General features: G+C 41.6%; 1 protein-coding gene across 6 annotated transcripts in view; it reads right to left on the reverse strand.

Annotated features, from left to right (window-relative positions):
- Nucleotides 1–10,815, reverse strand: part of LOC131956510 (anoctamin-4) — a 45,363-nt gene extending 34,548 nt beyond the window's left edge. For 2 of the 6 annotated variants that reach the window (XM_059320993.1, XM_059320989.1), the window contains exon 1: nt 10,575–10,815. In XM_059320993.1, coding sequence (XP_059176976.1) covers nt 10,575–10,623 — 49 coding nt within the window. In that variant the 5' untranslated portion in view covers nt 10,624–10,815. The other 4 variants (XM_059320990.1, XM_059320994.1, XM_059320992.1 and 1 more) reach the window with 4 other exon arrangements.
- Between the last annotated feature and the right edge of the window lie 497 nt (nt 10,816–11,312).

Here is an 11,312-nt window from a genome sequence, read left to right on the forward strand (position 1 = left end):
GGGAGGTATACAACGTAGGACTTAAATGTTTTGCAAGTGTCTCTATTCCAACCCTGACTTTAAAACCCTGCCCTTAACTTTATCATTACCATATTCTCAACACTGACTTTAAAATCTTGCCCTTAACCTTTATCCTGACCATATTCTCAACCCTGAGCCTAATCATCGCCTTCCAACATCGATAAGGGCAGTCAGGTCCTTGATACGATTTGTATTGCCCTGACTGAGAGCACCGAAGTACAGAAATGTGACACATTAAGCCGTGTGATAAAACTGTCACATATTTGGCGCTGCCGTAAGAAATGCCATTCATTTAGGAGTCTGTGTAAAATGTCACAATAATAATGTATACGTTATTTTTTTTTCTCCCCCTAAATCGATCAGAGGATCGTAGAATGAACTTAAAAGTTGGTGTGGGAAAAAAAAAGCTTTATTACCATGATGGCGAATCAAATATTAGTATGTGCTACTGTAGGATCCTATCGAAGCTGAGGTTGCTTGTATCGTTAGTTTAACCAAAACTTGGGGCCTACTGACAGAGTGGTCGAACGTTAAAGCACATGATTGCTAACTCAGATGCCTTGAGTTCGGATCCCCGGGCTCGAGTCTGTAGGACGTATCAGAGTCCACTCAGCTCAGAAGAGTACCTGGCTCTAGTCTGAGTAAGTAAAGACAGATGGGCATATTGCCGACCATACAATCCTTTCGTCTGCTGAGCTTAAAGAAACGGACTGACTCTACTGCACCTGCCGTATGGATCGTCAGTAAATTACTTTCTTATACTTATTCTTGGCCTAACCCTAAGCGTAGCTTGGTCCCTATCTTAAAGTCAACCATTACTGTGATACCGGCTAAAAAAATCCTGTACTTATTGCCCAATTGGATAACACATAATTAGGCAACAAATAACACATTTATCTACATTTTAAATTACGGAAAAAAAAAACTTGCCTAGTTAAAAATCTTGCAATAATTATAACACCGCACATCGTTGTAGCTAGTCAATGAGTATAAAAATCTGTTTGAATCGTCTTAACCTAGGTGAACATTGGCAAGGATGTTTACGCTCGCTGATGTGTTGCAGTTGCAGGTAGTGACACTCGCCTGCGGCCATTTATCAATCTATCTGACACTTTGGACAGAGGTGCGTGTCTGCCCCGCCCTCCCCTCCCACCTGAACACCAAACCCAAACACGCACATACAACGGACTAAGTGACCTATGATTACATAACTTAAATGTGTTTGATACTGCATTAGCTGGAGATTTATTGAACCCTGGGCTTAAAAGCTACCCCCCCCCCCCCCCCCCCCCCACAGACACACATACACACACCTTGATAATTGAGTGTTTTATTGTTACAAATGTCAATAGGTTAAAAGGGGATATGCCTTGGTGTAAAAGATTAATGAGAACAGCGCATGCGCAAGAGGTAAAAGCCGACCGTCAATAAAGAGTGAAAGTAAACAATGTGTTTACGTTTCGTGGAGGGCGTGGTCCAAAATGGAAGGAGACGGAAAGCTGTCTAGCACTGGTTCTTGGGTTTGGAGCCTACTTTATTCACATTTAATATATTATATTCTGTTACTTGTGGGGAATTGTAGACCTATACAGTAATAACATATTAGCTGTAGTGAGTTAAGAAAGAGAGAGATATGATAATTGATAGAGAGAGCGTGGGCCTTTATTTTGGGCTTCTAAGTGGTCGTCAATAAATGTGACGGAGTGTGATGAGGGGGAGGGGGGGGGGGGGTTCAGATGGTGTGACGTCACACTTTTGCATTGTAAAAAAGCAATGTTAGAAAACAAATTTTAGCCGTTATTTCGCGTTTTAAAAAACGGTTTTAATAAAGTGTAATATAAATTGATTAAACACTCTATGTTGTCAGAGTTCAGACACGATTTGGGAAAATATCGCTTTTTTAACAAAAATTGAACTGCAATTTTGAGGGGGGGGGGGGGGGTTGTAGGCTGAGGTGTGACGTAATTTAAGAGGGGGGGTGTCTGACTTTTTGTGACGATGTGTAGCGGAGGGGAGGGGGGAGGAGGCAACAATCGTCAAAAAAGCGTGACATCATTAATGCATGACCCTCTAATATCTTCTAAGCAGGCCTGTTAGGCCCATTGTAGGAAAATGTATTGTTAGCCCCAGAATGTTGAGTATTGCAGAGGTCAACATCACAAGAAAATATAGAATAATAAATGATGTTTCGACATGATGTCTTCGTCGGCTCTCGATATATGCATGTCGTAAATAGACACAAAAACGTAACCTACTTTAAGCATTCGGTCGAGCGAAAAAAAGTAAGCATACACATAACAGTGTGTGCATCAGAGTGGGCATACACAAAACAATCTGCCCTTAACAATATTGTCTTAAATAATATAAAATCTGAACTCTTAAAACTTAAATTAAGTCTTATAATTATAGCAGAAGCATATTCTTAACTATCCACTCAATTTGAAAACTTACGATTGCTCATATCAACGGAGAAGTCATGAATAAAGATTAATGCACAAACACCAGTAAAATATGCCAAGAAATGGGTACAAACCTATCCAGTCTTGCGATAGTGTTGCATTTAAATATAACTGCAAACCAAATAGCTCATACCAAATCCGCTGATAAAAACTGCATTGTCCCCTTGTCTTATTGATAAGCAGCGAGCGGGGAAGTAACTCCGTTATCTTTCATGACTAAACTGGATCGTTAGGAACACATACCCCACCCAAACCTAGCCCTTCGCCGACCCGCACGCTCGCTTAGCAAAGATGTTTTTTTTCTTCTTTATCTCCTCGATGTGAAGATTTCAGTAGACTTAAACAACAGATGGGACTTACGTTTTTTAATCCGATCGAACTGTTGAAAAAAAAATCTAAATTGAATCCAGATAAACATTACTTTTTAAACACTTTGATAAGAGTATTCGCTCGCAAACGAAACTCGAGCAATGGATATTTATTGTACGAACATGTTGGGGATTTGTTGAAGTAGATGATGGAAGTCATGTACTCTAGGGAATCATATACCATATAATATATCATAAGTAAGGTTCCCGTTTCGAATCATGACGGTCCATAAGGCAAGTGAAGTAGAGTTCAACTCTCTCTGTGACCTCGGTATATGAAGGTATAGTGTGGTCAGCGCTATGCTACGCCGCTTTTTACTTTCCCTAACGTGAGTTAGGTACCCATTAGAGCTTGATGGACTCAGGGATGTTGTACTGACTTGAACCCGGATTCGAACTAGAGACTTTCAGATTTGCAGTCTAGCGCTTTACTGCTAGACCACGATGTCACATATAATATACCATATACATATCATATACTTTTATGTGAGTCAAAGAACGAAAGAAGGGACCAAATAATGTTACAAAATGTGATATTAGGGAATCATACAATAGATGCTAAAGTACAAGACCAGGGAACAAGACGAAAGGATACGATACTAGAGTTACCAGAGATCCGTATAATAGAAGCCAAACCACAAGAACAGGGAACCAGATAAAAGGAATCAAAGTACTTGGCTAGAAAACCGTGTGATATAAGCCCCAGGAGATACCTTTGACAAGGAACCAGATAATATACACGATACCAGGGAACCAGTTAAAGGGAACCAAAGTACGATACTAGGGCTAGTTAATAGGAACTAAGGTTTGAGTCTAGGGAACAAGATGATATAACTTTTAAGTCCCAATATACCTATATGACTATATGACAAGGGAACTAGATAATAGGAACCGACGTTTGAGGCCAGTGAGAAAAAAGACTTTAGATCACTTTAAGTTCATACCCCCTCTCCCCCAATCAAACATATAGACAATAGAGTCAATAGAGTCTTGAAAATAAGTAACTTTTAAAATCTTCATTGGTTTCTTGCTTTTGTCCCACACAAGAGACAACAGTTTTATAAGGCCCACACACCAGAGTCAATACCCAGATTATCCCAAGTCCCACACAGAGTCAATACCCAGATTATCCCAATTATCATACACCAGAGTCAGTACCCAGATTATCCCAAGTATCATACACCAGAGTCAATACCCAGATTATCCCAAGTCCCACACAGAGTCAGTACCCAGATTATCCCGTCCCACACAGAGTCAATACCCGGATAATCCCAAGTCCCACACAGAGTCAATACCCAGATTATCCAAAGTCCCACACAGAGTCAATACCCAGATTATCCAAAGTCCCACACAGAGTCAATACCCAGATTATCCAAAGTCCCACACAGAGTCAATACCCAGATTATCCAAAGTCCCACACAGAGTCAATACCCAGATTATCCAAAGTCCCACACAGAGTCAATACCCAGATTATCCAAAGTCCCACACAGAGTCAATACCCAGATTATCCCAATTATCATACACCAGAGTCAGTACCCAGATTATCCCAAGTCCCACACAGAGTCAATACCCAGATTATCCCAAGTCCCACACAGAGTCAATACCCAGATTATCCCAAGTCCCACACAGAGTCAGTACCCAGATTATCCCGTCCCACACAGAGTCAATACCCAGATTATCCAAAGTCCCACACAGAGTCAGTACCCAGATTATCCCGTCCCACACAGAGTCAATACCCGGATAATCCCAAGTCCCACACAGAGTCAATACCCAGATTATCCCAAGTCACACACAGAGTCAATACCCGGATTATCCCAAGTCCCACACAGAGTCAATACCCAGATTATCCCAATTCCCACACACCAGAGTCAGTACCCAGATTATTCCGTCTCGCACAGATTCAATACCCGGATTATCCCAATTCCCACACACCAGTGTCAGTACCCAGATTATCCCAAGTCACACACAGAGTCAATACCCGGATTATCCCAAGTCCTACACAGAGTCAATACCCAGATTATCCCAATTCCCACACACCAGAGTCAGTACCCAGATTATTCCGTCTCGCACAGATTCAATACCCGGATTATCCCAATTCCCACACACCAGTGTCAGTACCCAGATTATCCCAAGTCCCACACAGAGTCAGTACCCAGATTATTTAAAGTCCCACACAGAGTCAATACCCAGATTATCCCGTCCCACACAGAGTCAATACCCGGATTATCCCAAGTCCCACACAGAGTCAATACCCGGATTATCCCAAGTCCCACACACCAGTCAGTACCCAGATTATCCCAAGTCCCACACAGAGTCAATACCCAGATTATCCCAATTCCCACACACCAGAGTCAGTACCCAGATTATTCCGTCTCGCACAGATTCAATACCCGGATTATCCCAATTCCCACACACCAGTGTCAGTACCCAGATTATCCCAAGTCCCACACAGAGTCAATACCCAGATTATCCCAATTCCCACACACCAGAGTCAGTACCCAGATTATCCCAATTCCCACACACCAGAGTCAGTACCCAGATTATCCCAAGTCCCACACAGAGTCAATACCCAGATTATTCCAAGTCCCACACAGAGTCAATACCCAGATTATCCCAAGTCCCACACACCAGAGTCAGTACCCAGATTATCCCAAGTCCCACATACCAGAGTCAGTACCCAGATTATCCCAAGTCCCACATACCAGAGTCAGGACCCAGATTAACCCGATTCCCACACACCAGAGTCAGTACCCAGATTATCCCAAGTCCCACACAGAGTCAATACCCAGATTATCCAAAGTCCCACACAGAGTCAGTACCCAGATTATCCCAAGTCCCACACAGAGTCAATACCCAGATTATCCCAAGTCCCACACAGAGTCAGTACCCAGATTATTCCAAGTCCCACACAGAGTCAGTACCCAGATTATCCCGTCCCACACAGAGTCAATACCCGGATAATCCCAAGTCCCACACAGAGTCAATACCCAGTTTATCCCAATTATCATACACCAGAGTCAGTACCCAGATTATCCCAAGTCCCACATACCAGAGTCAGGACCCAGATTAACCCGATTCCCACACACCAGAGTCAATACCCAGTTTATCCAAAGTCCCACACAGAGTCAATACCCAGATTATCCCAAGTCCCACACAGAGTCAGTACCCAGATTATCCCAAGTCCCACACAGAGTCAGTACCCAGATTATCCAAAGTCCCACACAGAGTCAGTACCCAGATTATCCCGTCCCACACAGAGTCAATACCCAGATTATCCCAAGTCCCATACACCAGACATAACCAGATTATTCCCCAAGTTATCTCCATGTTACACGTGTAAAGTGCCCCCCTCCACCCAACCGTAAGTGATAGCGAGATGGTACTCGCTGTTGAAATCACTGCAGACCCACTTGTTTGCTGCGGGCCAGTTGTTTGCTGCGGCCCAGTTGTTTACTCGCTGTCGTCTTGTAGAGTGGGCGGGGTGGGAGGTAGGCCCACACCGACATGTATAGGTCGATGATACCATAAGGTTTTTTTTTTTAAATGGCTGATTCAGAGCACAGAGACACCTGACTTGATTGAATTTAGGAAGATCACTAAGGGGCTGTAATAAATAAATGAGTGTGACAAAAGAATAGAAATTTTTATTTCCCTTCAATATTTTACGATTTATTTTAACAGTATCTGGAGAACCAAGATAATATCACCCAAAGCAAAATTTTAAGATGGTATGACTGCAGGTAAATAAAAAATTTAGATTTTAAATATTTGCAGACAATCAGAATAATTCTGATGGGCTAAATAGCTTATGCCAAAAATAGTATCACATAAAATTGATTGTTCTACATCTTGTCTAGCCTAATTCTTTATTTCGCGAGATTGATCAATATAACATAAACATTTGTAGCTATCGGTTCACAATGACCTTCCCTTTTTATTTGCATTTCTGATCCTTCACTCTCATTCAGAAATCACAAAAAAAAGAGAGTTACCGTTCTTTAGTTTACAGGTTGGCTGTCAATAAAAGTTGTCTGCCCTTAGACAACATGAAACTATCGGTTATCTCCCCAATGACTGCGCCCAACATCGCTGCTGATGACATCACTATTTTTATTATTCAGATGTAAATAACGTAGAAACGTTTAGTATGAGATGTTACGGTAATGACGTCAATGTGATGAACAGGAAGCTATGGCATATTATTTTTCAAAAACCTGGAAAAAATATGCGAAAGAAATAAGTTGTTCATAATTTTAGCTCAACGACACCGTTTCAGGAGAGGGTGTAGAAAGAGAGAGGAATAGTTTACTGGTGTAAAGAAACGATGAGAACAACCAGACCGACGGATTACGTACACAGGTGCCGGGATTAATGTCAGAGTTTCTTTCAGGCATCTCTTCGGGGGAATGGGGGGGGGGGGGAAAGCCCCCCCCCCCCCCCCGAATTTTTTTTACCCCCCCCCCCCCCCCCGAACGTAATGAAATTTATATAATTTATATAGAAAATATATACTTTTAACATTGTCCGCCCCCCCCCCCCCTCCGAAGAAAGTCTACCCCCCCCCCCAAAGTTTCAAGTGCCCCCCCCCCCCCCTGGAGAAAAAAGTCTGGAAGAAACACTGATTAACGGCTTTCTGGCAGGCCACCTAGTCATTACGAGTGTGATGGGTTTTTTAGGGATTCTGACTGCTCTGGGTGGTAAAAATGTACCAGATATCAGGGACGGACTAAGCTAACTAGGATCTTTAGCTAGAAATGGGCGGCGGGCAACTACCATTTGTATGCCTCGTGTAATATGGGGGTATTTAGGGTGGCGAAATTTATTCTAGAGGTTGGACATGCCAACTCGGTCCGATCTTTTCTATTTTTGTGCATCTTTGATTAATAGTGAATTCTGATCATCCAGTAAGCAGAGGCGTCGCGAGGCGGGGAAGGGGTGGGGGGTGGTGGTGCCGACCACTTCGGGTGACACCATTTACGGGGGGGGGGGGGGGTGACACCAAGATTTAAAAAATTACAAGATATATATATAATAAAAATGTTTTTGCCAGTTCAATGAATGGTTAATTAGAGTTAAAACATTTAAGTACATAAGGACGATCAAGAAAACGGGGTGTGTGTGTGTGTGTGTGGGGGGGGGGGGTTACACCATGACGTAAACATGCAAACTATAGACAAAACTATACTACATCCAGCTGTATTAACAACTGGCTATAGATAAACATCGTTAGTATTAAATGTGAACACTTTAAAGCTTTTCTGGGTGGAGGGGGGGGGGCAAATGTGACACCTACTGCAAAATATACAAAGAAGAAAAAAAAGGGGGTGACACCATGGGGTGCCGCACCGGGTGACACCCAACCAAGCGACGCCACAGCCAGTAAGTATTGCCGTGTTGTACGATACAATCAAGCACGCTACACTTTCAACTCAGTCAACAATCTTATTGCTGTAGTTTTACGGGCTAGACCTGACAACTAGACTCTTCAATATTCCATAAAACACTTTTTTTTCTTCTCTTATTAACACAGCATAAGTTTTTAATCTGGTTCAAATGAAGACACATCCAACAATTTCCTCTACAATGATGTGGTTCCCGTATTTAACGTTTTGAACATGAGTGTTTGATGGGGGGGGGGGGGGGGTGGGAGGGGGGGGGGGGGGTTAACTCCAACTGTCACCCGCTCCGCCAAAGACTATGTATCTGATCTACTAAAGCTATAGAAAATTTGGTGTCACCCTGCGTCTAATGATAAAGTTGGTGTCACCCTGTGTCTACTGATGTATATAATTTTGAAAAACAATCAACTTAAATAGATAAGCAGATTTTCTAATTGAAATGAACTGTTTTGTTGTGGTGTCACCCGGTGCGGTCCGCACACCTCGCCCCCGCATGTTGACGCTACTGGGTTGGGTCAAAAAGATCACAATTTTTTTTCTGTTATATAATAAGCCCATGTGCACGATCTCTAATGTAATAAATGTCGCCTATAGCTAGTAGCGCGCAGAAGACAAACATTATTGCTGGCATAACTCCACACTGTTGGTGTGGACTAAAGTGGAGTATTTCTAACCTTTATTATTGGTTAAGTAAATCTACTTAAAACAAATTAAGAAAAAAAAGATAAATTTATTAAGACAAATGCTTGATCAGCAAAAAACAAAGTTTCCCCTTTCCCAAACATGTGGGTGTTTCAAAACTAAAATCTACCGGTAGTGTGTATTTTTTCATGTTGTTAAAATGTTACCACCTAAATATCTAAAATACCGCCCTCTCCATGAAGAAGCTGTCCACTACCATATGAGAACCACTGCTTTTGTCTCTCCCCTTCATTTGAGTCGGGACGCGCACATAAAAGATGTTCCCGTCCAACTTTTTCCTTCTTCTCACGATTCGACTCTGACTGGCGTTAATGGCACTTGTTGGCTCGGCCATTGGGTTGTTGCCCCTGGTCTATTCATGGGGTCACGTCTGGCTCACCCCATGCTTTGCGTAACACACAAACACATACACGTAGTCCCACAAGCACATACACACTCACATTAACACATAGGCATACATAAACTCAAACACCCATACAATATCTTCACGTAATTTTTTTTTAAAAATCGCATTTCGTCTTTCAAACAAAAACTAATCTAATTTAATAGTACAATTAGATCTAGCGCTAAGCCTACTGGGCTAGCTATTTTTTAATGAAAGATAGTTATGTTTAAATAAAGCCTTAGTACTAAACTGACATCCGAGTAAAATTAGAGATCCAATCGTACCCGAGCTACCCTGATGGTAGGGCCGGGTACTGGGCGGTGGGTTACGAGTTTACCCTGCGTTAAGAGGGGGTGGAAGATAAGTCTGGTGATAACCAAAACGACCGATACACGGTAATCAAACTAAGATACAAGCCAGTTAGTCGGAGTTTGTCGTGTTTTGTTGAGGCCTGCCTGGCTAGTGGGAGAAAGAAAATTTGGTATATCTTTAACGCATGGACTTTCTGAGAAAGTTGTAAAGGTTATTTGTGTTGCTAAAAACTTCACCAAGCCTACGATACACATCTAACCTATCAAGTCTAAATCAGTAGACCACGGTCACACACACAAACTGTATGTTTATGAATACGGTGCTTTGTGCTACACGGTGCCTGCACGTAAACAGCAATGGTAGTGTAGGCATGAGATACTTGGGACTAGAGTGTATATATATATATATATATATATATATATATATATATATATATATATATATATATATATATATATATATATATATATATATATATATATATGATATAATATAAATAAATAAAGACTAGTGGTTGTATAAATTGAAAAGTACTAAACGAGTGAACCGGAAAAAAAGGTTGTTTAACTAAGGTACTGGGCGAGATAAAAACATTGACAGACTACCTGTGTGAATTAGGTGTAGTACGGTAATGGCGCATTTGTATTCATAAGTCAAGTGGTTATGTAGCCATTGTGTTACATGTGTCAATAAACGCAACACGCTTGATTTAGCTGGTAGCACAGCCAGGATTGGCACAGCGTAAAAACAAAAACAAGAAAACACGAACAACATATATATATATATATATATATATATATATATATATATATATATATATATATATATATATATATATATATATATATATATATATATATATATATATATATATATATATATATATATATATATATATATATATATATATATAACTAGATCTACTAACCTCCATTGAAATCGAGACTAACGTCTGTTCCAGAGACTGGGTGGCTCATCCTTCCTAATCACGAGCTCTATGAAAATGGATCTATACGCCAAATGTCACTGTTCTATATGACAACTTGACATCGGTCACTGATCCTAATATGCCACGGGTTGGCAGGAATAACGATATACCACACAGACACAAATTCCAGGACAGCAGACGATTGAATAACCTGCAGTGATTTGTTTCCCTGTGCCAGACTAGCAGCACACACGGCTGGACCACGGTTGGGTGCCTCAGTTCGGGCGTGACCGAGAGATTTCGTAAGAGAGAACCCGATAAACCGGCTACCCCCCCTCGCGGCTCCCGGGCATTCAAAGCTTCGTCAGTTGATGTTAATAATATGCTACAAAGCACATAAATAGGAGCCCTCTTAATAAATAATAAGCTTTCTCAGTGGCGTAGTTACGCATCTTGATAAGGGTTTCTTGTCGACTTTTTGTTTCTCCGGGGAGAACTTGAAACCTCCAGATTGGGGGGGGGGGGGGGGGGGGGGTAGGAGTAAATAGAACTCACAGGGCAGGAAACTAGTTAAATCTTTTTTTTATGAAAACATCACCCCCCTTTTTTCCCAATGGAGAGATGCCTAAAAAAACTACTGATCTTAATCCGAGGGAACTTAGGCCCACAATTTGCCGTGCCCTGCCCAAAGCCCCTCCCCCCACTGTTAACGACGTCAGTTTTCCCCAGTACTTTTTC

Source organism: Physella acuta, unplaced genomic scaffold, assembly GCF_028476545.2.
Source record: "Physella acuta isolate Inbredline_101_S28 unplaced genomic scaffold, ASM2847654v3 ptg001157l, whole genome shotgun sequence".
In the NCBI taxonomy this organism is placed as follows: domain Eukaryota; kingdom Metazoa; phylum Mollusca; class Gastropoda; family Physidae; genus Physella; species Physella acuta.